The sequence below is a fragment of the Grus americana genome, chromosome 22 (assembly GCF_028858705.1).
Source record: "Grus americana isolate bGruAme1 chromosome 22, bGruAme1.mat, whole genome shotgun sequence".
Classification (NCBI taxonomy): Eukaryota; Metazoa; Chordata; class Aves; order Gruiformes; family Gruidae; genus Grus; species Grus americana.
In genome coordinates, this window is record NC_072873.1 from 5,763,586 (window position 1) to 5,789,056 (window position 25,471).

Below are 25,471 nucleotides of genomic sequence, written 5' to 3' on the forward strand. Positions count from 1 at the left end.
TGAATGCTTCTGGTCTGTTGGCTGAGGTAAATCTCTTAGATGACATAGACAAAGACTACTTGTCTTTCACTGCTGAAGGAGTGCTGAAGGACTGGTTTCAGGGCCAATTACATGACAAGAGTTCAAAGGGACAGAAAGTCTGCTCCAGAATGTGTGGGACTGCTCAGAATGGTGGTAACCATGCTCCTTGAGGATCATGGAGCCAGCCCTAGCTAAGAAAGTCCCCCAGTACATCAAAGACTTGATCATGGACACCATTCCAGAGTGGGGATGTTGCTGTCCAGGTGCAGGTGCCTCTTACTGGGTTTAGAGGGATGGTAAGTTTCATGTGTGGGAAACAAGCCATGGTCAAGGTACCGAGTTGCCAGGCGAAGGAGTCATGGGATAAGGTGAGCAGACTATGCACCAGAAAACCAGAACAGCATTGCAAGAAGAGACAGAGCAGAAGCAGTAGCCAAAGTCCCTTGCAGCAATGAAGAACGTACAGCTGGAGAGCAGACTTTACTGAGTGGTAAGGAAGACTCCTGGGATGGGGGTTGCTGGGTGCTTGTGGCCTTTGACAGGAGGAAGGCACTCTTTGTAAGGCATTCATTTTCTTTTGCCAGAAGATAGGCAGGACAGTTAAGAAAGGGGATAAAGAACAAAAACTCCTACTTCGTGTGCAACTATATTTGGATTCTTATAGCATGCAACAGAAAGGGTTTCACAAGGACTGAGAATACTGTGATTTGTGAGGGTGCAATGCTTTCTGGGCTACTATTGGAAGATTTTGTGGGTGAAGCCATAGTTAGTCTACTCTGCACCTACCCTGTCTACAGAATATGCACTAACGTAAGAAAACCATCCTCTCTGAAATCCTGATTTTCCCTCAAAAGGAATTATTTGGCTGATTCAGGTCCATAATACGAGAGGTGAGCAATTGGCTGATGGGTCAGGCTCAAAGCGTTATAGTAAATGGGGTTGCATCAGGCTGGTGGCCAGTCATCAGCGGGGCTCTCCAGGGCTCAATTTTAGGGCCAGTGCTCTTTAATGGCTTTATAAATGCTCTGGTCACAGGAATCAAATGTACATTTAGTTTGTTGATGATACTAAACTAGGAGGAGCTGTGGACTCCCTCGAGGGTAGAGATGCCTTACAGAGAGATCTGGGTAGACTAGAGAGCTGGGCAATCACCAACCATATGAAATTTAACAAGAGCAAGTGCTGGGTTCTGAAAGAATCCCTTTTAAATCTACCCTTTTAAATTGAAAGAGGGTAGACTTAGATTAGATATAAGGAAAAAATTCTTTACTGTGAGAGTGGTGAGACACAGGAACAGATTGTCCAAAGAAGTTGTAGATGCCCCCTCCATGGAAGCGTTCAAGGCCAGGTTGGATGTGGCTTTGGGCAACTTGATCTAGTGGAGGCTGTCCCTGCCCATGGCAGGGGGGTTGGAACTAGATGATCTTTAAGGTCTCTTCCAGGCCAAACCATACTATGATTCTATGATTCTGCACCCGAGATGGTATAATCCTGGTTATACAAAAAAATTGTGGGATGAGAGACTGGAGACCAGTCCTGCAGAAAGAGACTGGGGGGGTTTTGTTGATGGCAAGTTGAATATGAGTCAACAGTGTGCCCTGGCAGCCAAAAGGGCCAGCCATGTCCTGGGGTGCATCAAGCATAGCATAGCAAGCCAGTCGAGGGAGGTGATTGTCCCTCTCTATGCTGCACTGTGTGCAGGTTTGGGCGCCTCAATCTAAGAAGGACATCAGACTATTGGAGTGCGTGCAGAGGAGGGTGACCAAGATGGTGAAAGGCCTCAAGGGCAAGACTGACTTGGTTTGTTCAGCTTGGACATTAGAAGGCTGAGGGGTGACCTCATTGCAGTCCACAACTTCCTAAATGGAGGCAGCAGAGGGGGAGGTGCTGATCTCCTCTTTCTGATGACCAGTGACAGGACATGAGGAAATTAAATGAAGCTGCATCAGAAGAAGTTCAGATTTGACATTAGGAAAAGGTTCTTCACTGAGAGGATGGCCACTCACTGGAACAGGCTCCCCAGGGAAGTGGTGACAGCACCAAGCCTGTCAGAGTTCAAGGAGTGTCTGGACGATGCTCTTAGGTGTGTGGTTTAGTTTTAGTTAGTCCTGCAAGGAGCAGGGAGTTGGACTTACGGGTCTATTACCAACTTGAGATAGCCTATGACTCCACCTTGGAATCAAACTGAGAAGTAGATTACAGAGCAAGTACTAAGGGCAAGATAAAAATGCCTAAGTCATCGTTTATTTCTTCCCAAAGTAGACATTAAAAATGGGTGAACTGAATCGCTCACTAGAAACACCAATCGATTATGCAGAAATCATTAGGTGACTAATTCTGATGCTGTAGATGTCTATACCTGGATAGAAAAATCCTGTTGCTAGTGCCCACCATAACGTTATGTGCACATTGCCTTTGATTTTTACTTGATAGTTGACTTCTGATGTCTGATTTCAGTGGCCTACCTATGCTGTATGAAAAGGCAAAGCTTGACTACAACCTAGATCATCCAGTGACTTGCACATTCTCCCTTTGTGGAGAAGCAATTGACTCATTCAGGAGCAGAGTCATATGAGAGTCAAACAGCAGTCAGTGTCAACAGTCTGAGATTCAAGTATAAGCTGAAATCTTGAACTAACGTGCTTGCTACCTGATTTGATCTATCTGCAGCTGGACCAGAAGTTCAGTAATGATTCTATAAATGCTTCACACCTGACAGTTAATGTCTGTAGAGATACAGAATTTTAACAGTAGAACTTCATAGCACAACTGTGTTAATTCCTTTACACAGTATAGTTCTCCTCTAAATTATTCCATGCAGGTTTTAGTGTCACTCTAAGGCTTTTTGATAATGACAAGAAAATTATTTGAAGCTAGCTTAATATATATTATGTTGCTACATAATGTACACTATAGAGTTATTCCTAAGAAAATTGTATTAACAAACAAAAATTAAAAAACTTTTGCTTATTTACTTCAAAATATTGTTTTTATTTTCCACACCAAAGTATATATTTGCTGACCAGCTTCCACATCGAGCCTTTGATCTCCTTGTTACGTAACGTATAGATCATGGGATTAGTCAAGGGGAAGATGACTGTATGGAAAACAGCAACAACTTTTTCCTTTGGGACAGCTTGGAAGGGTAAACCATAGATATACATAGCTGGGCCAGACATAAGAAAAACCACAATGATGTGGGAAACACAGGTGGAGGCTACTTTGTTCTTTACCTTGGAGGACTGTGTCCAGAACTTCAGCAACAGGACAGTGTAGGAGATTAGGAGAAGTGTAAAAACCATAATGATAACAACTCCATTGTTGAGGAATATCAAAAGCTCCACTATGTAAGTGTTGTCCCAGGCCAACATGACCAGCTGATGGACATCACAGAAGAAGTTGTCCAGGATGTTGGGACCACATAAAGGGAGGTGGATGCTGAAGGCAAATAGAATGAAGCCATGGATGAAGCCCCCACCCCATGTAGCTCCAACCAGGACACAACATACACCCCTGTTCACAAGCCTGGTGTAGTGAAGAGGTTTGCAAATGGCTACATAACGGTCATAGGCCATGACCATGAGCAGGAAAGCTTCAGCTGCTCCCAGGAAGTGGAGGAAGAAAAGCTGGGCCATGCAGGCACTGTAGGAGATGGTCTTAGGGTGTGAGAAAAAGTCGGCCAACATTTTGGGTGGGGTCACAGAACAGTAGCAAATATCCAAGAATGCCAAATTAGCCAGGAAAAAATACATGGGTGACCCCAGTTGGGAATCCCCCCGAATTGTGAGAATGATAAGGACATTGCCTGGCAAAATGATCATATAGAAGAGCAGGAAGAAGAAGAAGAGAATCATCTGGACTTCATGGTTTTGGGACAATCCCAACAGAACAAACTCTGTAACTACTGTGTAGTTCTCATGCTCCATTTACACTCTGCAGAACCCTGAAAAACAGACAGTAGTCAGGGGAAAAAAACCAAACACCAGTGCAAATCTCCAGAAAAGTTTGAACAACCCGGGGCATTATTTAGATTGCCTAAAATGCATGCCCTTTTCACATTTCTAGTTTTAGGGAATTCCTAATGGTGAAATACTTGAAAGCCAGTAATTTAGATTCCCACTAACTTGAGCATTTTACTGGAAATGTAAACTGGAAATCTCCACATTTTATCATATGTTCTTTGTTTTCCCTGGGCCCTGGGAACAGGCACCTGGATGGAACATAGGTCAAAGTATTAGTCCATTATTCCATGGACAGGCTGACTTTTCTGGTTTACGGTGTAGATGCCTTTATCTGAGCTAGTCACGTCTGCTCTCTCTCAACAAAAGTAGGTCCTTCCAGGGAAGACAGATTAAATTCTAGGGTAGACAGCTAAACAAACCTAGATGAAATACATGCTAAAGTTACACAATTAACCTAAATCACATCCACTGATTATAAAATGAAACTAAGTATAGATCACTCACATCTGGAAGAAAGTTTATTAATCCCTCGGGTGAATTAATCTGACAGCTGTGAAGTTGTTTGCCATTAAACACTTTAAAATCCATTTATACTTAATGATGTCAATACAGCCAGCCCAGGAAATGAATAATTCCATCCTAATTTTTCTCTAGCATATATCAGTTCAAGTATTTTCCAAAATATTTCATTTTTCCCAATCATTTTTCAAGGGAGCTGAGGATGTGTAGATCACATTCATACTTCCACCTTTCTCCAGAGAAATCCCACAGTGATGTCTAATTTTCCAATGAAGTCAACAGAACATTGGAAACATAAAGAAAACTCAATTATCTAAATATCTCTATGAAATTAATCCACCATGAATCAGCGTGACAGCAGTCTGGAAAACAAACTGAAATTTTTTCATAGAATGTATCAAATAATTTCATTTACATATATTTGAATGGAACTGTGGATTTTGACACATCCCTTATGAATAGAACCATAAAAATTGGTCATATTTCTTTTAAAAGTCTTTCTGTTTGTCTAAGTTCTTTCATTCCTCCCACTTCTTTTTCTTCTTTTGGGTCAGGAGAAAGTTATATGAGTTTTTGCCTCCAGCTTTTTTAACACTTTTCTTCCGTTTTGCTACAAAGATGGTATATTTGTCTGCATGATAGTGTCTGCAGATTGCTGCAGCAATGTTGAGGTAGAGAATATGAAAATGCTTTAATGAGAGAAAATGCTCAGACCTGTAAGCATTGCTTAGTTTTAGAACTGCCTTAGTTGAGTTCCCTTATTGAGACTAGTGAGAACTGAAATCATTCTTGATAGTGGAAACTAAAAAAAAATAAAAACAACTGAGAGGGTGAGAAAGTGGTAAAAAGTAGTAAAATTCAGAATAAAGAAAAAAAAGAAAGGAAAGTAAGAAAGAAATAAAAACAAGTAAGAGAAAAAAATCCTTATGTCACTTTTTGATGTTTTTGTCAAAAGTCAAAATTTTATATCATGCCTTGAAATGAAAAAAAAAAATCATTACATTCTTTGTTTTCTCCATCTCTTCCTTTCTTTAATGGACAGCTGAAGGGCTCATTGTGCTGGATATGTGTATAAATTGCCCAACATTTAATTTCTCAGCTGACTGTGAATCCTTATCCATCTGGACCTGAGCTTCTCTTTGCCTTTCTTTAAATTCCCTCTAAGTGGCTTGTTCAGCTCCAGTCTCTTCCCATCTCATTCACAACAGAAAGATTCCTGCAGGAGCCTACCACTCCACTCTGCTGTCCTGTATCGTATCGTATCCTACTCATCCAGTGCATGCAGAAACAACACTCCCCTCACTTCTACTTGGGTATAGAGACTTCAGTGGACGCACTTGACTTCCATGGCTTTGCGTCTATGACTCTCCCACATAGCTCAGTCTTTACTGCTCTCTAGGTTGTTCAGTCCTAATCAGCAAAGAACCGATTGAGGTTACTCTCTCTTTGCTGTGTCTTGCCACACCACTTTAGATAGGTGGTAAATATTTCCCCCTTTTCCCACCCAGTTCCCTGATGTTATCAGTCTGCCTATGTCCAGATTCTCTCCACGCTTCAGCAGCAGATTGTGGTTTATCCGGTCTCCATTCTACAGTGAAAAATACTGGCTACTCAACTTAGTTCTATTCCTTCTTCTTATTTTCCCTGCTGCATTTTTGTCTTCAGTACTGGAAACAAATTTACTTGAAAGCTACATAATGCACTTCTTCATTTGTCTCTTTTCAGTCCTTTAAATGATTTCGTTCAAGAAGAAACAGCTTACAGGAAACCTAAGAATCACAATCTGTGTGATGACTCATTCTGGTCTTTTCTACAGTGAAGCCATCTTTTCAAGAGTTAATAATGGGGATGTTCATACTGCATAATTTACAACGCTGCTGGTGTAGATAGCTACATCTGACTAAGTCGACATAGCAACCTGAGGGATAGAGTGGAAGGAAAGATACAGTTCCTCTTAGGCAGTGTAGGAATGGAACCCAGGTCCATTTTACCTACTTCAGAATAACCTGCCTGACCTCCAGTGTCTGGTCTAGAAGGATGGGTCCTGTGTTTCACCAGCTGATCTGGTAGAGGTCTCTGAGATACTCTAATGCCACTCTGATGGCACTTGATGCTATGTTTGACTATTTGAATTCTGCTGTACATGTCTAGCTCAGACTTTTAATCATATCTTTATCTTTGGACAGATTAATTGTACCTATAATCTCTGAATTTATCCCCTGGTTATTTCTGACTAATAGGGAATTCCTGAACCTAAATGATTTTGTAACTACTACAGAAACAAATTTCATCTGCTGCTAGGAGGATGATGATTAAACCCTTGCTGGATCTGCTAACATCCTCGTAGAGGGTGGCATACCATTCTTTAGGGCAATACTGATGTCCACCTGTGGATCTAAGTGAAGTGAGATTCTGGGCTTTTAACCACTGTTACCTACACGATTTGGACATGGGCATCAAAGAATACGTGCTGATCCAAGAAATTTCATTGTTAGTCTCATAAATGTTTTAGAAGTTTAAGTAAAATATAACAATCACTCATTACTAGTCCAATCACAGTAACACTAACACCCAATTTCTGTTTAAGATCTTTATTTATAAACTTAGTAGAAATTAGTATCTGAAAAGAGTTTCCTTGAAGTTTTATCATCCTTCTTGTCCATAGTTCAAAGCCAAGTGTCCTTCATCAGGCAAGGTGAGCAGTCAATATCTCAAGTCCCTCTACTGAGAAGAGTACAGTATTGCCTAGGGTGGTTTTCTTCCTCTCTCAAAGTTACTCTTACTGACACTGGTTTTATCAGCCCTCTCTGAATCGCGTATGAATATGAGACAACTTCCCTAATCCCTACATTTCTTATCCCCACTCTTCCCAAGTCCTTCCCAAGTACCTGGCTTCACTTCACGCCAAGACTCTGTATTTCTGAAACTTATTGCAACCCCAGCTTTAAAATCCTACAAACAACAGGTAACAACTTAAATATACATCTCCCTTTCAAGAGCTCTGTTGGTAGCACATCATTCTGACCTGAAATCTTGCTCTTCTGCCCATGAATCCTCTCCCACACACCCATGTATTTAGTACCACTGTGCATGCACCAGAGGTTTGGCTCTTTTGCATGCCAGACCCACTCATAGCCCAATTATCAGCACACGCACCAGAGACTGCAACCAGACTGCCTGTGACCTTAGCTGCTTCACTCACCACCTGATGACAGAGGGAGAACATGGTGTGTCAGTGGATGGAGAAGATTTTGTCCCTTTGCATCTTCTAGATTATGCTTGCTTTGTCTCTTCAGAGCGTGCAGGTTGTTTCTGGTTCCCAGAGTGAAGGTTACAGAGTTGTGGCAGCAGCTGTAGTTGTGGAGTGCTAACTCAGATGCCCAGGGGTCTGAATAAAAGCTCTAAGGTGTATGACTTTACTTATAATTATTCATTAGTATTTATTATTTATTTTAACATGTATTATTCCTGGACCAGGTGTCATCTAGACAACCTCTTTGCTTCTGGGAAAGAAATGAACCCACAACCTCTGACTTCCAATATTCTGTAGACATTCTCATCTGGGAATGCACAGGATGGAAAACCATCACCTAGAATTCTCCTGATCACTTAATTTTCTGTATTATATCAGTATTCAGGATTTCTCCATAGTCCACTGACAGATACATACTTTCAAGATGAGTAAAACTCAACAGCTTCCATCTCCCACCACCCCACTTCTTTCTTTCCTTCCTTTCTCTTTTTATCTCTTTCCCCAAAATGTTTCTTTTAATTTGTGTTGGCAGTATATCAAGGAGTCAGATGAATCAGGACTCAGAGGTGCTTATTTCATTTCACTACCTACAAAGAATGGGTAGCTTAGACTTAAAAATATACCATCTACATGGCTTCAGTTAAGTGAAATTAATTCCATTTTATATTTATATATCATTACTTAATATATATTATACATTATATACTATATATATGTATATTAATTAAAACCCTTTGCAATTTTAACAAAAAATTAAACTCAACACAGACTTTTAAAAGGTCAATGTTAGAAACTAAATTAAATAAGCAGCATAATCCAACAATGCTAAAGATTCATTTTGTGATTCTGTAGTGAAGCATCTAATACTGCACCAGCAACACATGTCAAATGATTCATTTACCTGTTTTCTAGGGTTTCTGAGGCTTCCTTTAAGATGGAGGGCAGTTCAGTACAACTTGCCCTGTCTGCATGATTAATCAAAATGCAACCATTATCCAGGATGAGAAGTGACAGGTGTCCAGACACGACCTGGAGTGGAAACCCCACCCCACACTCACAGCCATGTGCCCCTCCTGATGTGGAAGTCCTGCCCGTCTTTCAGTCCTATGGCTGGGTAACCCTGCTGCTCCTTGCCTCCAGGGCTGCTGATTTTGATGCTATTATACCCCATATGATTTTAAAATAATGCCCTGTGATTGGTTGCTTATTTTCTTGGAGCCAGGATATAAATATGTACACATGCATGCACATAACATTTACATCTGTGTTCAAATATATTGAGACGTATATTTAAAACTTAATATATGTATTCATAGAAAGGTATGAATAAAATAGTTGTTTAGAATACATAAGGATGTTTTCGTTATTGACGAGCAGTTACTGTCAATGTAAGCAATATGAATACAGGAAAACTTTCAGAATGGGTCAATTATCTCCTAAAAAAAGTAATTCATCTGTGTTCTGTCCAGACTTTCCTCCTGGCTGATGTTATTGTAGTAATGAAAAGGCCATGATGGCTACTTCCTAGCTTCTAAATGAAAGACTGGATATGCTGTTTTTCACCCAAGGTGGAAAGTGCACATGTATGCAAGTTCCCAGCCTGAATATATGTTTCATAAATACTTTAAATTATTCCCCCCCCCCCCCAATGAAATTAAGCAGCTTTTCCCAAGCACTGGGATTTTCAGCTGCAAACATTATTTCCTCCATTTTATTTCAACACTGCTGCAAATCAAAATTATGTAGAACTTTATACAAAACCAGAATATTACATGGTGAACGGCATGGTGCTTGAGGAGAAATTTTTGCTATAACATGCAATCAATTAGGAGAAGATTTTTGTCTTTTTCTATTGCCAAGGTTTTGAGAGAGCCTTGCATATCATACAGGAGCAGCAGGGAGCTGGACTCAATGAGCCTTATGGGTCCCTTCCAACTTGTCTATGATTCTAGGAATCAGATTACAGAATCACACAGTGGTAGGGGTTGGAAGGGACCTCTAGAGATCATCTAGTTCAACCTCCCTGCTAAAGCAGGATCACCTAGAGCAAGTTGCACAGGATTGCGTCCAGGCAGGTTTTGAATGTCTCCACAGAAGACTCCACAACCTCTCTGGGCAACCTGTTCCAGTCACCCTCAAAGTGAAGAAGTTCGTCCTCATGTTCAGATGGAACTTCCTGTGTTCCAGTTTGTGCCCATTGCCCTTTGCCCTGTCACTGGGCACCACTGAAAAGAGTCTGACCCCATCCTCTGGACACTGAGCTGTTGGAACGAGTATAGAGGAGGGCCACTAAGATAATCAAAGACTGGAGCACCTCTCCTATGAGGACAGGCTGAGAGAGTTAGGGTTGTTCAGTCTGGAGAAGAGAAGGCTCCAGGGAGACGTTAGAGCACCTTCCAGTACCTAAAGGGGGCCTATGGAAAAGATGGGGAGGGACGGTTTATCAGGGAATGTAGTGATAGGAGAAGGGGTAATGGTTTTAAACTAAAAGAGGGCAGATTTAGATTAGATGTTAGGAAGAAATTCTTCTCTATGAGGGTGGTGGGGCATTGGAACATGTTGCCCAGACTTATGGATGCCTCATCCATGGAAATGTTCAAGGCCAGGTTGGATGGGGCTTTGGGCAATGTGGTCTAGTGGAGGGTGTCCCTGCCCGTGGCAAGGGGGTTGGAACTAGATGATCTTTGAGGTCCCTTCGAACCCAAACCATTCTATGATTCTATGATTCATTAAAAAAAAAAAAAAATCCAATAACCTCTTGGACATCCCAAATCTTTGAGAATTTTGACAGCCTGATGGCCCATTTTGGCATGGCCAAAAGAAAAGTGTAGTTTTCTCAAGCACTCTTTCCCTCTATCCTTCCCATGGTGGTAAACACCAATTTATTCTTTCCATTTTGCTGCACTTTTGCTGAAACTTGCCAGGCCTTCTGCACCTGCAATGATGAAGGAAGAGCCTTCATGGGCACCTGGTGTTTTTTAGAAAAGACTAACACTCCTTATTGTCCCCATGTATATATTTCTATGAAGTTCACTTTTATTCCTGGCCTTCCATTTGGGTGGGCAGTGATGCTTGTACCTTGCAGCACAGCACAAAGACCAAGGATTGCCCCAGTAATACTGCATGGTCCTCCTGTGGTCTGAGGCCATGTCAGGGAGCCTCTTGGTCAGACTCAGGACTGAGCTCTTCCTTGCGTGAGGTGGGGGTCTCTTGACCTGCAGACATGTTCAATCCTCATGAATCCCCACCCTGTTCAGTGCCTAGCCACCCCTTTTAAGCTTCCTCCCCATCCCCACAAACACATTAGGACTTGTTCAGCAGACATATAAAGCAGTGGTCCCCAACCTGTTTCTTTTTTGATTCACATTTAAAATGTAACTATTTATTTCATTATCTCTTATTAAACAACTGTATTATATATAGATATGCATACTTACACATAGTTTTTGGTCTATATAGAGTAGGGAAGTGCTTAAAATCTGAAATATTTTTGTGGCACAGGAAACTTTGCTTGTCTACTGCCTGTAGGAGAAAAACAGGATGGTGGTGACAATGAGGTATAATGAGAAAGCTGGACAAAAAAAAGAAGCTTCAATCAGCTAATCAGATATCCCACTACAACTAAGGTTGGATGCCAAATATTGTTATCTATTTATAAAAGCAGATATTTTTCCTTATGAATGTAAATTATTACTGGTGAATTATTACTGATTCATATTATAGTGCCTAAACCAGTGCTAACATCTAAAAGGAATCATAGGAACAGGATCTCATTGTACTTGACACTGGTTGTGCTCACACAGGTGCAAAGTTTGCCCAGACAAATTTTCTACTCCAACGGCAGGGTACAAGGAGGTGATCTTGACAGAGCCGTAAACTGTCTCAGCACATCAGGAGCTCAGCAGCCCAGATCAACAAAGGCATTTGGAAATGGTGGGATATGATTTCTTAAATATGTTTTTGATCTGGATCACAGACACCTACCTCTTCTGTAAACACTTAAAATCCTACTAATTTTAACTGGATCCCAGGAGAGCAGTAAGAACCTCAGTAGAGAGAAATGTGCACCTCCACACTATAATTCAACTCCTTCTATATTACAGGGTAGAATTTCCCTTTTCTACCAACCTTTCTGCATTGCCTATACATGGACTCAAAGAAATTACAGACAAAAGAACAATCAGAAAAAGATGTGTGCAATCATTGAAAAGTTATCTAGCAGGAAACCTGAGAAAAGCGTTAACCTTACCCCAAGACCATATCATTTAGATCAGTACCAATTATTGTCAGAAAAAGATAACTAATTAGATATAATTTCTCTCCTATCTCTGAAAATAATGAATGGAAAGAAATGTTAAAATGTATTCTTTTGTTAAAATGCATTCTTTCATAAAAATGCATTCATAGGAAGTGAAACATTTTTAAGATACAGTCTAGTAATGTAAGGACATTGACTTTCTTACCTTTTACATTTTTTTATTATTTTTTGCTTTTATTAAGTGTCTCTTTAAACCAAATCTGCTACTGTATTCATTACAAACATTATATAACAAATCACAAATACAGTACATTATTTACTTTAGATAGTGTGCTGCGCTTGGTTTTGTGTGTATGCACACACACAGATGCACATACATACATGCATACATATGCATTAATATACAAAGAATGGGGAGAAGCCAACAAAATGCCTTTGCAACTTATGTTTCTTCTTTATTCTTGTCCATAGCAAGAGTTTGGCTCTGTTACAGCTTATCATGAACTCTGAATGAAACTAATGGTTCAAATTATTTCCTTAGGTGATAGGCACCTAAGAAAACAGCTATGGGCATTGTCTAGGTTCATGAGAGGCCTGAGACTATCTGTGGGACAGCAGCATCCAAAGAAAAATACCCATCTTTTCAAGGTCTGTGCTATGGTGGTTCTGGGGGGCGCTACCTGAGGGTAATGCCCATATTGCATTCTGTGACATATTCACCAAAATTTCTCTGTCTTCCTCATCTGATCTCAATACTGTATGCTGGAGTTTGGATCAACCTTACATGTATGAAGGGAATGTCCACTATAGAGTCTCATGCTTTTCTCTTCAAGGCACAGGAAAAATAAATAAAATTAATACCAGCTTGAAATCAGGTTAGGCATATTAGAATCAGTAGTTCATGTATTAGGGTTGGGGAGATGAATCCAGCCACAAACTGCTCCCTTGGTCTATTTTGACTACAGCCTGTGAAGCTGTGGTCCACTAAATGGCATAATTTAACCAGAACTCCCCTTCTTTATAGAGGAAACAGGATGGCATAAGCGTGAGACAGGCTCTAGAAAAGTGAATGGCCGTGTTTCTTAGATACCAAAAAACAGTGCTCCTTCCTAAAGGTGAAATTCTGATTTACACTACCTGAAGACATGTCTTGCTGTCTACCACACCAGTTCCTGTTTCTATCAGCTCTTCCTTTGGACTCTTTCATGCACATGTGGCATATGGAAATAAGGAGCAGAAGGGGTGAATTCAGGGAACACAGTATGTTGCTGGTAGTGTTTGATGGGAGGGCCCTACAGCAGTTATAAAAAAGGTTTATTCTAAATGGATGAATGATATTGGATGTCTCCTCTTGGACCACAGTCTGAAACATCTTTAAATGAGGCATGAATTTCAAAGCTTTAACCATTTTAAATGCAATGTGCCTTAAAGTGATTGAGGCTAATCACAGTAGTGTTTTTGTATTTGAGTAATTAATTTCTAGAAAGGTTTGTTTCAGTCCTGCCTTTTCAAGGAATAAAGCAAGAAAAAATTCTCTAACTCTTTTCATGGGGTTAAAAATAAATCAGCTCCCAGAAGCAAAGTCAGTAGAAGCTTAAATGAAGCTTCCTTAACTCTGGTTCTCCACTGTTTTAATTATGAAGAAAAAAGGTTTCCAATGAAGCACAAGTAAGTTAAACACCCTAGAGGGTCTAAACAAACACAACATTACAAAATGTAATTAACCACTTTGCTATTAACTAGTTGTTGTGAAGTTTCTGAAGTCAGGCAATGTATTTATGCTGAGATGGCTTATATTGCCTTTCTCTTTAATAAGCAAACTAAAAAAAATGAACATTATACAGAAAAATCTCATCCCCTCCCTCCCCCCCCCCCCCCCCTTTTTACTGCCTTTACTGTCAGTTAACTGAGTCAGCTGAAACCTGTACTGTTTCCTAACAGAGACAGCCTTCAAAGATCTGCATGACCACATTGGTAGTGAAGATTTCTTTTGCTTGACCTCAATATGGAAACTGTAATTTGAATGTTGCAGGATGAGGCCCAGGCTACTAACCAAGCCAAGGTACCTGTTCTATGTGGAATAAACCTTGACCCTTCCTACATTTGGTGGTTTGGAGGAAATTTTCTTCAATGTATGGACATTTCACTGATATGTGGGGAGGTGCATGTATGTGACCTTGGGATAGAAGCAATTAATGCAGCACTCGACAAGGTGAAAGGGCTGCATCATCCTTACCTCACTTGGGCTGTCAGAGACAGCATGATGTATTTACCTCTAACATAAAGATCTGTCCTAAGGAGTTATTTTTTTCCTTCTACACAAATGTGGCAGTGCAGCTCGTGCTCACTGCTCTGTATTCATGTTATGTCCGGTTAAGCTAGATCTTCGTCTGAGCCCCGTATAGCTTTTAAAAGCATAATAATTATTGTTATATGCTCAAATTTGGTTTGGTTTTTTGTTTTGGTATTATTGGTTTTTGTCTCAAAGTGTATGAACCACAACCCAGAAATATGTTTCAGACATGATGTTGAATACAAAAGTGCCATTGTCCAAGACATATTGCAAAGACATGTAGGAGTGTTTGAGAGTGCAGCAAAAGCTGGCATAGCTTTGCAAGATTGTTTCTGAGGAAGAGTCAAAGCTTGCGTCAAGCTTACTTCCAGTACAAAACTGAAAATGGAATGAACTTTCCTCAGAACTGCATCAGGCTTCAGACCATCCCACCCGAGAAGGGACTTGGATCATGAAGCATGAGTAATCCCAGGAAAGAGGCATTGGAGGCAAATCACACAGGTAATTCAGTTGGCAAATTGTAGATATTGCCTAAGGTGAAAAATGTTAAAACACCTCAAGACAGTGAGGTAAATCCAATATTTGCTGTCCTATGCACTAGATAAAGAATAGCTTGTCTCCGAGACCAGGTCTAGAGAAATTTGAACTCCAACCCCCTTAATCCTTCTCTGATAAATGGATGTTACTCCCCTTTTTCGAATTTGTTTCTGTAGCTGTTGTGATTCATCTGACCTGTCTTGGACAACTGTCATGAGCTAAAGTCTCCTTGCAGACAACTGTCTTCTCCCATTGAATCTGGACAATGTGAGTAGACTTTATTAACTAAATTCTAGGCACCTAAGTTTAAGTAAGCGAGATGAATCCTATCTCTCTGCATTTAAATGTGCTACCTAGCAGATCTCATTGCCTGGAAAAAAATTCAGTGAACAACCTTTCTTTCTTGCTTGTTTGCTTGCTTGTGTACTTGCTCACTCGCTCACCCTCTGCACTCCTAATTTAAGTGGCTAAGCGCTTAAGTTATGTGGCATGCACCCCCTTTCCTGATGCCTTTAACCAGCCAATCACATATTCAATTCTGACAGTTTTACTAAGCAAGACAGCTACCTGTTGCACCTCTGCAATTTTTGACAAGTCCTCAGGTGGGATTATTCAGTCTGAGGAGAAAGCAATACTTACTGAGCTTGATTTCATACTATTCTGGGGTGAACACCCAAAAGACTTTTAAAACATTGTTCTGTGAAAATAACTGTTTCTTTGTGTTCAGCGTGAAAGCAGTTTAGGCAGCTAGTTAAGTTGAGGCTTGTACATTGCATGTATCAAAATACTGACAGGCAAATTGCATCATTAAAGACAGGAGTAAAATCCCGAATGCCAGCACATCTATATTGAGCATGGAGACTGAAGAAACAGTTCTGATTTTCCAGTAAGAACAAGTAACCCAGTGGACAGATAACTTCCAGCTTCCACAATATTCATAAAGTCCTTGAAGATAAAGTATTGTTGATTTCAGTGTCTAATGTATTACATAAAAGTGAAGTGTTATATGTAATGCAATCAATTTTTTTTTGTTTTTTTTGTTTTTTTTTTTAGCAATCAGCAAGAAATTTGAGCCTCACAAAAATTCTGCAAGGAATAACCAACATCTCTAGAATACAAATGGGTATTTTGTATCTGATAAATCCATACCTCACAGCATCTTTGCTGATTTCAAAGCTAGGTTTACCAAGAGAAGGTTTCCCATCACAGATGTTCATCATCCATATCACAGGCAAGGAAGCAGGCCAGTTTCAGAGAAGAAGAATCTCCAGAATCTGCTAGGTATGTCATTTCAGCCTTCCTAATGACATAAATGCAAGGATCAAAATAGTTCTTTAGCCCTTTTGAGGTCTTCTTGGTGTGATTAAAAAGGTAGCTATGTAACAAGATGGGGCATAAATCGAGTAGGTCTGCAGTGGCCCGGAGAATCATTAGAATGAATGAATGAGGAAGAGAGAGGAAGGAAGGAAGGAAGGAAGGAAGGAAGGAAGGAAGGAAGGAAGGAAGGAAGGAAGGAAGGAAGGAAGGAAGGAAGGATGCTGCATGACATCCTTGTCTCTACATTGGAGAAATTCCAGTTGAATCCATTCCATAGACTGAATATTTGCTGTAACATGGATAACTGAGGGAGTGTGGTTTATTTTATGAGAACATTGTCATGATCTAGTCTTTGCTTGACTTTATTGACAAATCCCCAGAGTGAGATTCAGCTGACTAAACACATATGTCTAATGCCATATGAGATTTCACGGTGATACATGCCAACTGTCTCCAGCTGCTGCTCAAAAAAAGCCACGATGCAAAGGTTTTCATAGAATCATAGAATAGTTTGGGTTGCAAGGGACCTCAAAGATCATCTAGTTCCAACCCTCTTGCCACGGGCAGGGACACCCTCCACTAGACCACGTTGCCCAAAGCCTCATCCAACCTGGCCTTGAACACTTCCAGGGATGGAACATCCACAACCTCTCTGGGCAACCTGTGCCAGTGCCTCACCACCCTCACAGGGAAGAATTTCTTCCTAACATCCAATCTAAATCTACCCTTATTTAGTTTAAACCCATTACCCCTTCTTCTATCACTACACTCCCTGATAAACAGTCCCTCACCAGCTTTACCTTCAGGTACTGGAAAGCTGCAATTAGGTCTCCCTGGAGCCTTCTCTTCTCCAGGCTGAACAAGCCCAACTCTCTCAGCCTGTCCTCAGAGGAGAGGTGCTCCAGCCTTCTGATCAGCTTCATGGCCCTCCTCTGGGCTCGCTCCAACAGCTCAATGTCTCTCTTGGACTGGGGACCCCAGAGCTGGATGCAGTACTCCAGGTGGGGTCTCACCAGAGCAGAGTAGAGAGGCAGAATCACCTCCCTCGACCTGCTGGTCACACTCCTTTTGATGTAGCCCAGGACAGGGTTGGCTTTCTGGGCTATAAGAGCACACTGCTGGCTCCATAGATGCTGTGTCACTTCTCTCAGCTCTGTGACTATAGATGGATTATGCATGGACATCTAAAATGGTACTGAGTCCCTACATTTAGTCAAATTATGCTTACCTGTTTTGGCTACAATGAACAATTAGAAGCATAGCTTACATGAAGACACCTAGAATGCAGATACCTAAATTTAGGTGTAGAAATTCTGAACTGAATCCTCCTGTTTTGAGTCAGATGAGATGCATCTTATGGCTGACTATCTTCAAGTACATGGTGGAAGATGTTGTGCAAAGAGGATTTCTACAGACGCAAACTGTTTTGCAAGCAAAAGAGATGAAGAAATTCAATGACCTATCATATTTGGTGAATAACAATAGATCAAATAGTGTCTTCTGAATAAAAAGGTCAACTAGTTCATCTGTTGTTATCTCTGTTTATTGTATGTTACAGGGTACCAATGGAGCAGGAGAATTCTACCACCACTGTGAAAAAATTTTTCCTTGTTGGTTTTACTGAAAGTGCCATGCTGCAGTATATTATCTTTACAACTTTCCTCATAATCTATGCAATGACTTGGCTTGGAAATGTCACCATCATCACCACAGTAATCACAGATCAACAGCTCCATAAGCCTATGTACTTTTTGTTGGGAAATTTAGCCTTCATAGACCTCAGTGAATCCTCAGTGACTCTACCCAAGATGCTATGGGACCTTCTGTCTGAAATTAAGACCATTAGTTTTCAGGGATGCATTACACAGATGTTTTTCTTCCATTTCACAGGAGGTGCTGTGGCCATCCTCCTCATAGTGATGGCTCTGGATCGTTATGTGGCACTCCATAAACCTCTGCAGTACCAAAACATTATGAATCACAACGTTCTCCTCGGGCTGGTAGCAGGAGCATGGGTAGGGGGGTTTGTTCATTCTATCGTGCAGGTAGCACTGATCACTCAGTTGCCGTTCTGTGGACCCAATTTTCTAGACAATTTCTACTGTGATGTCCCACAGATAATCAAACTGGCCTGTACAGATATCTTTGTGGTTGAGCTACTCATGGTGTCTAATAGTGGACTGCTTACAATCCTCATCTTCATTGTCCTGATTGTTTCATATGCTGTCATCCTGGTCAAAATCAGGACGCATATCACAGAAGGGAAGCACAAAGCCTTTTCCACTTGTGGAGCTCAGCTTGCAGTGGTGAGCATCCATTTTGTACCCTGCATCTTCATCTATGCACGTCCGTTCCAAAAGCTTGTGGTGGACAAAGCCATGTCATCTCTTTATACAGTCATCACTCCAATGCTTAACCCCATAATCTACACACTGAGGAACACAGAGATGAAGAATGCCATTAGCAGATTACTCAACAACATCTTTTTCAGAATGAGAAATTCACAGCTGTCCTTCCTTTCTTAGGTGGTGGTTTTCTTTTACAGAGAAATGTAAAAAAAAAAAAAAAAAGCAGATACTGTCAACTTAATAATTGACTTTTGTTTTTTGACAAAGAAGGAAATCTAAATAACAATAATTAGCATGCAACTAGAATGACAGTGCTGTCTGTCAAGGTAATAACTGCTTAGGAACCAAAATGGTTTGTGAATAATAAAACAGTGAACATGCATTATAAAAAAATCAACAGCAATAACAACAACAAAAAGGCTCCTTTTGTCTATTATGGTAGCTCACACTACTAAGGGTTCAGTTAATTTCCCAGTTTCTGATTTCTAATATAGGGAATTTATGTATGGATGTTTCTGATCTTCATGTTTCATGTGGAATATTCATAATTGGATAAAAAAAATGCAGAACATACAACCTCACAATATACATGAAAATATTTTTGATTGTTCCTTAAAGAAGAATGTAAGTCCGTTCTTCCTTCCTTCCTCCTTCCTGCCTTCCTTCCTTCCTTCCTTCCTTCCTTCCTTCCTTCCTTCCTTCCTTCTTCCCTCCCTCCCTCCCTCTCTCCCTTTTTCTCTTCCCTTCCCCTTCCTCCCTCCCTCTCTTTATTTATAGATTTCTACTGAATTTCAATTTACTAATTAAATATAAAAATATAGTTATTGCTTCAAAACACAAAATTCTTCTCAAGAGTTAAGACTGTACACATATACTAGGTGTGGTTGGGATGGAGTTAACTTTCTTCACAGCAATCTCTATGGTGCTGTGTTTTAGACTGATGACCAAAACATCATAACACATCTACATTATAGTTATTGCTGAACACTGTTTACACATTGCCAAGGCCTTTTCTGTTTCTCATGCTGTCCTGCCCCCACAATAAGTAGGCGTAGGGTGGGCAAGAGGTTGGGAAGAGACACAGCCAGGACAGTTGGCCCAAATTGTCCAAAGGGATATGCCATACCATCTGACATCATGCTCAGCAATAAAACTGAAGGGAGTTTTTCAAAATTAGCCATTGCTTTGAGAGTGGCTGGGCATTGGTCTGCTGGTGGTGACAGACTGCTTTTGCATCACTTGTGTTTTGGGTTTTTTTTTTCCTTCAGTTATTAAACTGTTCCTGTCTCAACCCAAGAGCTTCTCCTCATTTTTGCCCTCTCAAAACATAGCACTATACAAGCTGCTATGAAATAAATTGACTCCATCCCGACCAGACCCAGTGCAAGTTGGAGGAGAGCAGGAGAGATCACTTAAATGTACATGTGGATTTTAGCTCTAGATTCAAACATTTAGGATGGGATTCAATTGCTTATACGTAAGTGCCTTAACCTCTTTGAAGTACACTTGGAATATCAAAGTAGTCCAGTTGGCCTTGGCTGATGTGGCAGAAGACCTGTGGGAGTTTTCTTGTTCAAACAGACTGACAGCTTGAGAACAGATAGAGCACTCCGTGTCTGAAATTTTAGTATGAGTGATATGCTGTCTTAGCATGACTGAGCATGTAATTTTAGGGCACTGTAGATTATCCTTCCCAATTTTCAACAGATTCCATGGATAGAAGTAAGTCTATAGTAGACTTTGTATCAGATCTGCCAATGGTCTGTGTATGTCTTGGATACCTTGACACCTCTGAAATGAAACTGAGATAACTATGCTTGCACAACTGAATCTTCTTTAATTTCTGTGCTTAAAGGTAGATGTTTCAACATGAAGCCTGTGCCTAACCTGCCATTTAATCAAATATTATCTAGTAAATAACAGCAAAGGTTTTCTGGGATTGTCACGGTTCTAGATCACATGACGTCTGGGGAGAGGTTGAAGGACTTGAGTTTGTCAATAAAGAAAAGACTAAGCAAGATCTAACAACAGCTTTTAACTGCTTGAAGAAGTGTTACAAATATGATGGAATAAAACTCTTCTTGCTAGTAGTAGACAATATAATAGGGGACAATGGGCATGGGTTGTGGCTTGGGAGATTTAGCTTGGACATTAGGAATAACTTCTTCAGTAGCAGAGTAGTATGACACTGGAACAAGTTGCCAAGGATGTTTTTGGAGTTTCCAAGACTTATCTAAACACACCATGGCTGACCTGATCTAATGTCAATCTTCCTCTGAGGGGGAGATTTGGATGACAGACCTCCAGAGATACTGTCTCACCAACATTTCTGTGCTTCTATGATTCTGCGGTCTGTGAAGTCTGCAGCCTGAATTTCAAAACCACTGTAGTTTGATGTCTGTGCTTGAACTAGTCATTCTGTATCTCTTTTCTGAGTCAAGGCAAACAGACACTTTTTGGAAGGGATTTCTCTAGGCATTTCAAATATTAACTGTAGGATGCTTACCCTAGAAATGCTTATGTCATTGCATTGATTTTTAAAGAGAGTCTCTATGAAAAATGGAGCTATCTACAATTTGGAACTTCAAAATTAGATAAATTGAATACCAAACCATAGGTACTCAGTGATGATTCTTGACTTAATTATATATTTGTGAACACTATTCTTTTTCAATAACACTGTAGTATTTTATCTTCTTTAATGAACTAGATTTCCATGGTATTTATGCTTTTTATTATTCTGAAACACTGCCTCTTGCAGAGCTCATCGTTTGTACATATTTTTGAACATTATTTTCTAATACAAAAGAGAAACAACTATAATTTTACAACAAAAATTGGGAAATCAAATACAGTGATCACACTGAGTGCATTCATTGGCTTGATTCATTTGCCAGTTCATAAGACTTCAGCCTATTCTTCAATTGCTAGCTCAGAAGGATGAAGATCTCAGACCTGGATATCTCAGAGACTTTGGAGTACCTCAAGTGATACTAAATGCCTATTTTAAAGCTACTGAATGGAAAACCAGTAGTGTCCCTGACTACAATGGCAATGTAGGGATAACTCACAAGTAGACATCTTCATGCATCCTTATTGTCTCATATACTATCACCCTCGTCAAGATGACACATGTCATGGCACAGAGAGCATAAATAAGATATGTTCACCTAAAATTTCTTGGTGAGTCTTGTTGATGTGGTGGAACCTAAAGAAAATAAAAGTTCTTTTTCTTTTTTCGGTGGATATGCCCACACATGTTACTTGTGGTCACTCCCTAAAGAACAAAATCTTTAAAATTTCGTGAGTTAGTTTTTACGGAAATATAAATTATACTTCTTTATTACAGGGTTGGTTTCAGTCAACTCAGTGACTGTTACAGTTTTATCTTTGTTATAGCTGTTTCGTTCTGACTCATCCCATCAGTCTGACAGTATCTGAGGCAGCTGCAGGCTAGCAGATATTTTCTGTGACCTTAAAACCCTCATGTTCCTTAACCTGTAGACCATAAGTATGTATCCTCATAGCATGCTCATTTACTTTAAGAAAACTGATCTTTTCTTTTTCCATAGTGGTTCATCTGATACAGACACAAGGAGTATAACATTCAAAGTGTGAACAAACAAACAAGACAGATACTGTCTGTCAAATTGAACTAATTTCTCCTTTAGAGTATAACTGTACAGTGTAAACAAAAACTTAGTAGATAATCAGTCACAATTGGTTCATGAGAAACAAAAGATTTCTGGGTGTCTTAATAAAGTCATCCAAATGTGGAAGTATTATTTAATATACAAAGGAAGGATTTCAGGTGGCTACTGATGGCACAAGTTACAGGCGTAAACATTCGTTAGGAAACACTGTCAACACACACTGCTAAAATCTTACTGGGGAAAAAATGGAAAGAAGAAAAGAATATATGACTCTAAAACAAATATGGCAGGAAGAACAAACATCTCATAGGCAAGGTAGAAAGTGTAGGAAGATGCATTTTTAAACCTGGGAAGAATCTCTTATGACATTAGACTTCTCAGTGAAGCTGTGAATACTATATTCCAAATGAACAAAAGTAGGCTGTACATGTATAACTTAGAGTTATGTCATTAAGAATTAAGTGACCTGAAGAAGAATCAATCTGTAGCATGGACACGTTCTTATCTGACAAGGATGTAAGGTGACTGGTTTTCAAAAAAAGATAAGTCACGCAGCATTCGACACAGTAACAGAAGGAGAAATGATGCCAATGAAAAGCCAGCAGGATCTCTTTACCCCTGGAAATAACAGGGGTTTGGGGGAGGAGGTTCAGCACACCTTATTTAGTGTTAACAAGATACAACTTGCCCTAGACTTCACAGACCATATTGATGGGAACTGCACTTAATGTAAAGGGACTTAAGTTGAATTTCCTCTGACTTAGCTCTCCAGAATGGATTTCTCATCTGCAAGTGCCTTTGTTGGAAGTTCAGGTATTTCAGTAATGACTAAGTTACAATAGTTACAAAGAAGAAGGGTGACCATTCAGCAGGGAGTTAAGCTATTCCCTTTTCTCCTGAGAACAGAAACAAGTCTCCTGATGGCCTTTTTCATTTCAGTGTTTCTGAGGGTATAGACCGTGGGATTCAGCACTGGAACCAGCACAGTGAAGAAGATGGAAGCTACTTTGTCCAGTTCAAATGTCTTGAAGGGCCGAGCATAGATGAATATTCCTGGAATGAATGTTATACTTATTGCCATTATCTGGGCCATGCAGGTAGACAAAGCTTTGTGCTTTCCTTTGGTGACTTGCCTCCTTATCTTGACTAAAATGACAGTGTATGAAATGTGCAGCAAGACAAAAATTATTATGAGGAGCAGTCCACCATTTGAGACCATCAGCAGCTCTGTCATGTAGGTGTCAATGGAGGCCACTTTCAGTACTTGTGGGACATCACAGTGAAAATTGTCAAGGGTGTTAGGACCACAATAGGGTAAAGGGAGAAGCAGAGCAATCTGTGTTGCAGAATGAATGAATCCACCTGCCCATGACCCTGCCACTAGACCTACACATACCTTACGGTTCGTGATTGTCAAGTACTGCAAGGGCTTATGGATAGCCACATACCGATCACCTGCCATCACTGCAAGAAGGAAGATATGAGCACCACCAATAAAATGGAAGTTAAACATGTGAAGGATGCACTCCTTGAATGGAACAGTTTTGTTCTGGGAGAGGAGACCTGACAGTAGAATGGGAGTATTTACTGATGATTCAGTAATATCTGTCAATGCTAAGTTGGCCAGGAAGAAGTACATGGGTCTGTGCACGTGGTAGTCAGTGATAATGGTGGTGAGGATGGTGATGTTTCCCAAACAAGTCATCAGGTAGACAATGAAGAAGATCATGAAGAGGAATTGCTGAATCTTAAGACTGTGGTTGAAGCCCAGGAGGACAAATTCTGTGACAGGATTGGTTACATTATGTGGCTCCATTTGTTACCATACGAGCGTGCCTGTGAGAGGAACGATGTAAAAGGGAGGCTGAGGAAAGTAAGTTTTTCAACACCAAGAGAGATGATCTTTCCCCTCCCCTGGCTCAGAAACCTCCGTCCTAGAAACCTCCTTATATCCGTGTTCTATACAGTGGAAATTTTCTTCAGTGGAGATAGCCTCACAGTGGTGGAAACTGTTTTCTTTGATCTTCAGTTTGGCTCCACTGCATCTATAACTTTAAAATCCTGTGTAATTTTACAGTTAGTTGCTATCTTCATAAATAGACTTCTGTTTCCCCAGTAACGCAAGCTTTGGCCCCTCCTTGGTGCTACAGTGCTTATCTCTAATATTACCTTTTCCCATTCATACATCAAGAGCCCTTATACCATACAGGACTGCTTTGTCTGCAGTCTCAGAGTTGCCTGATTCCTCTCCTCCACAGAGGACTCCAAGGGAAAAAACAAAAATAATAAAAAACCCCCACTCATATATCATTCTGTTTAAGCATCAAAGCAGGTGCTAGGAACAAAGTTACTATGAAATGTATACGAACTTTCCTGGGTCTGAACAAAAATGTTTTTGCTATAGCCACTAAGGGATTCCTTCTGTGGCAACCATTAAGAAAATAAATACTTTAGAGTATTTTATGATGTAGTAGTGTTTACTGTGCTACTCCTGTGTTAGCCAAAGGGAAACAGGATGTATTGCACAGTCTTTACTCTGCAGGCACATCTGTTTCAGGGCTGAGGCAACCTGAGGAAAAAAAAAAAAAAAAACAAACAACAAAACATTTCAGCACACAAAAGAAAGCCCCATTTCTTGAATTTCTCTCCAGTACTGTGAGACAAGCAAACTGAAGAATGAGAAAAGACAAGCTATTACAAGGCCCACTGGGCTCTTCATCACATCCTGCAGGGGAGTGTGCCCTGGACTTTACATTCAGAGAGGACCCAGCATATGCAGGTCTACTTATCTCAGATACCTGAATTGAGATTCAATCATCCTCTGAGTGAATCTAGTTCTTGTTGGTTCTAAGCAGACTGTGATGATGTGTTGGGTTTGCGTGGCAGGGTTTTGGTGGCGGGGGGGCTACAGGGGTGGCTTCTGTGAGAAGCTGCTAGAAGCTCCCCCTGTGTCTGATAGAGCCAATGCCAGCCGGCTCTAAGACGGACCCGCCGCTGGCCAAGGCCAAGCCAATCAGCGCCTCTGTGATAACATATTTAAGAAGAAGAAAAACACTTAGAGAGCGAACTTTTGCAGCCGGAGAGAGGACTGAGAACATGTAAGAAACTCTGCAGACACCAAGGTCAGTGCAGATGGAGGGGGAGGAGGAGCTCCAGGCGCCGGAGCAGAGATCCCCCTGCAGCCCATGGTGAAGACCATGGTGAAGCAGGCTGTCCCCCTGCAGCCCATGGAGGAAGGATGAGGGGGTGTAGCGATTCCACCTGCAGCCCGTGGAGGACCCCACGCCGGAGCAGGTGGAGACACCTGAAG

At 40.6% G+C, this 25,471-nt stretch overlaps 3 protein-coding genes across 3 annotated transcripts; 1 reads left to right on the top strand and 2 right to left on the bottom strand.

Moving 5' to 3' along the window:
- Positions 1-3,011: 3,011 nt before the first annotated feature.
- On the bottom strand, positions 3,012-11,229 carry LOC129195214 (olfactory receptor 4N5-like). The gene is made up of 2 exons (XM_054801052.1): positions 11,193-11,229; positions 3,012-3,964 (listed from the first exon to the last, which is right to left on the bottom strand). The coding sequence occupies exon 2, from the start codon at positions 3,945-3,947 to the stop codon at positions 3,012-3,014; it is 936 nt and encodes a 311-aa protein (XP_054657027.1). The 5' UTR covers positions 3,948-3,964; positions 11,193-11,229.
- A 6,496-nt stretch (positions 11,230-17,725) lies between these two features.
- LOC129195215 (olfactory receptor 4D1-like) lies at positions 17,726-18,685 on the top strand. The gene has a single exon (XM_054801053.1). It carries the CDS (start codon positions 17,726-17,728, stop codon positions 18,683-18,685), a length of 960 nt encoding a protein of 319 aa, XP_054657028.1.
- Positions 18,686-19,086: 401 nt separating this feature from the next.
- LOC129195216 (olfactory receptor 4D1-like) lies at positions 19,087-23,977 on the bottom strand. Its single transcript, XM_054801054.1, has 2 exons — positions 23,072-23,977; positions 19,087-19,182 (listed from the first exon to the last, which is right to left on the bottom strand). Exons 1-2 carry the CDS (start codon positions 23,975-23,977, stop codon positions 19,087-19,089), a joined length of 1,002 nt encoding a protein of 333 aa, XP_054657029.1.
- Positions 23,978-25,471: the final 1,494 nt, after the last annotated feature.

Coding starts and splice junctions, on each gene's coding strand:
- LOC129195214 (XM_054801052.1), bottom strand. CDS start 3,947: ATGGAGCATGAGAACTACACAGTAGTTACAGAGTTTGTTCTGTTGGGA.
- LOC129195215 (XM_054801053.1), top strand. CDS start 17,726: ATGGAGCAGGAGAATTCTACCACCACTGTGAAAAAATTTTTCCTTGTT.
- LOC129195216 (XM_054801054.1), bottom strand. CDS start 23,977: ATGGAGCCACATAATGTAACCAATCCTGTCACAGAATTTGTCCTCCTG. Junction 19,183..23,071: donor AAAAGGCCATCAGGAGACTT/GTTTCTGTTCTC, acceptor GAAGGAAGGAAG/GAAGGAAGGAAGGAAGGCAG.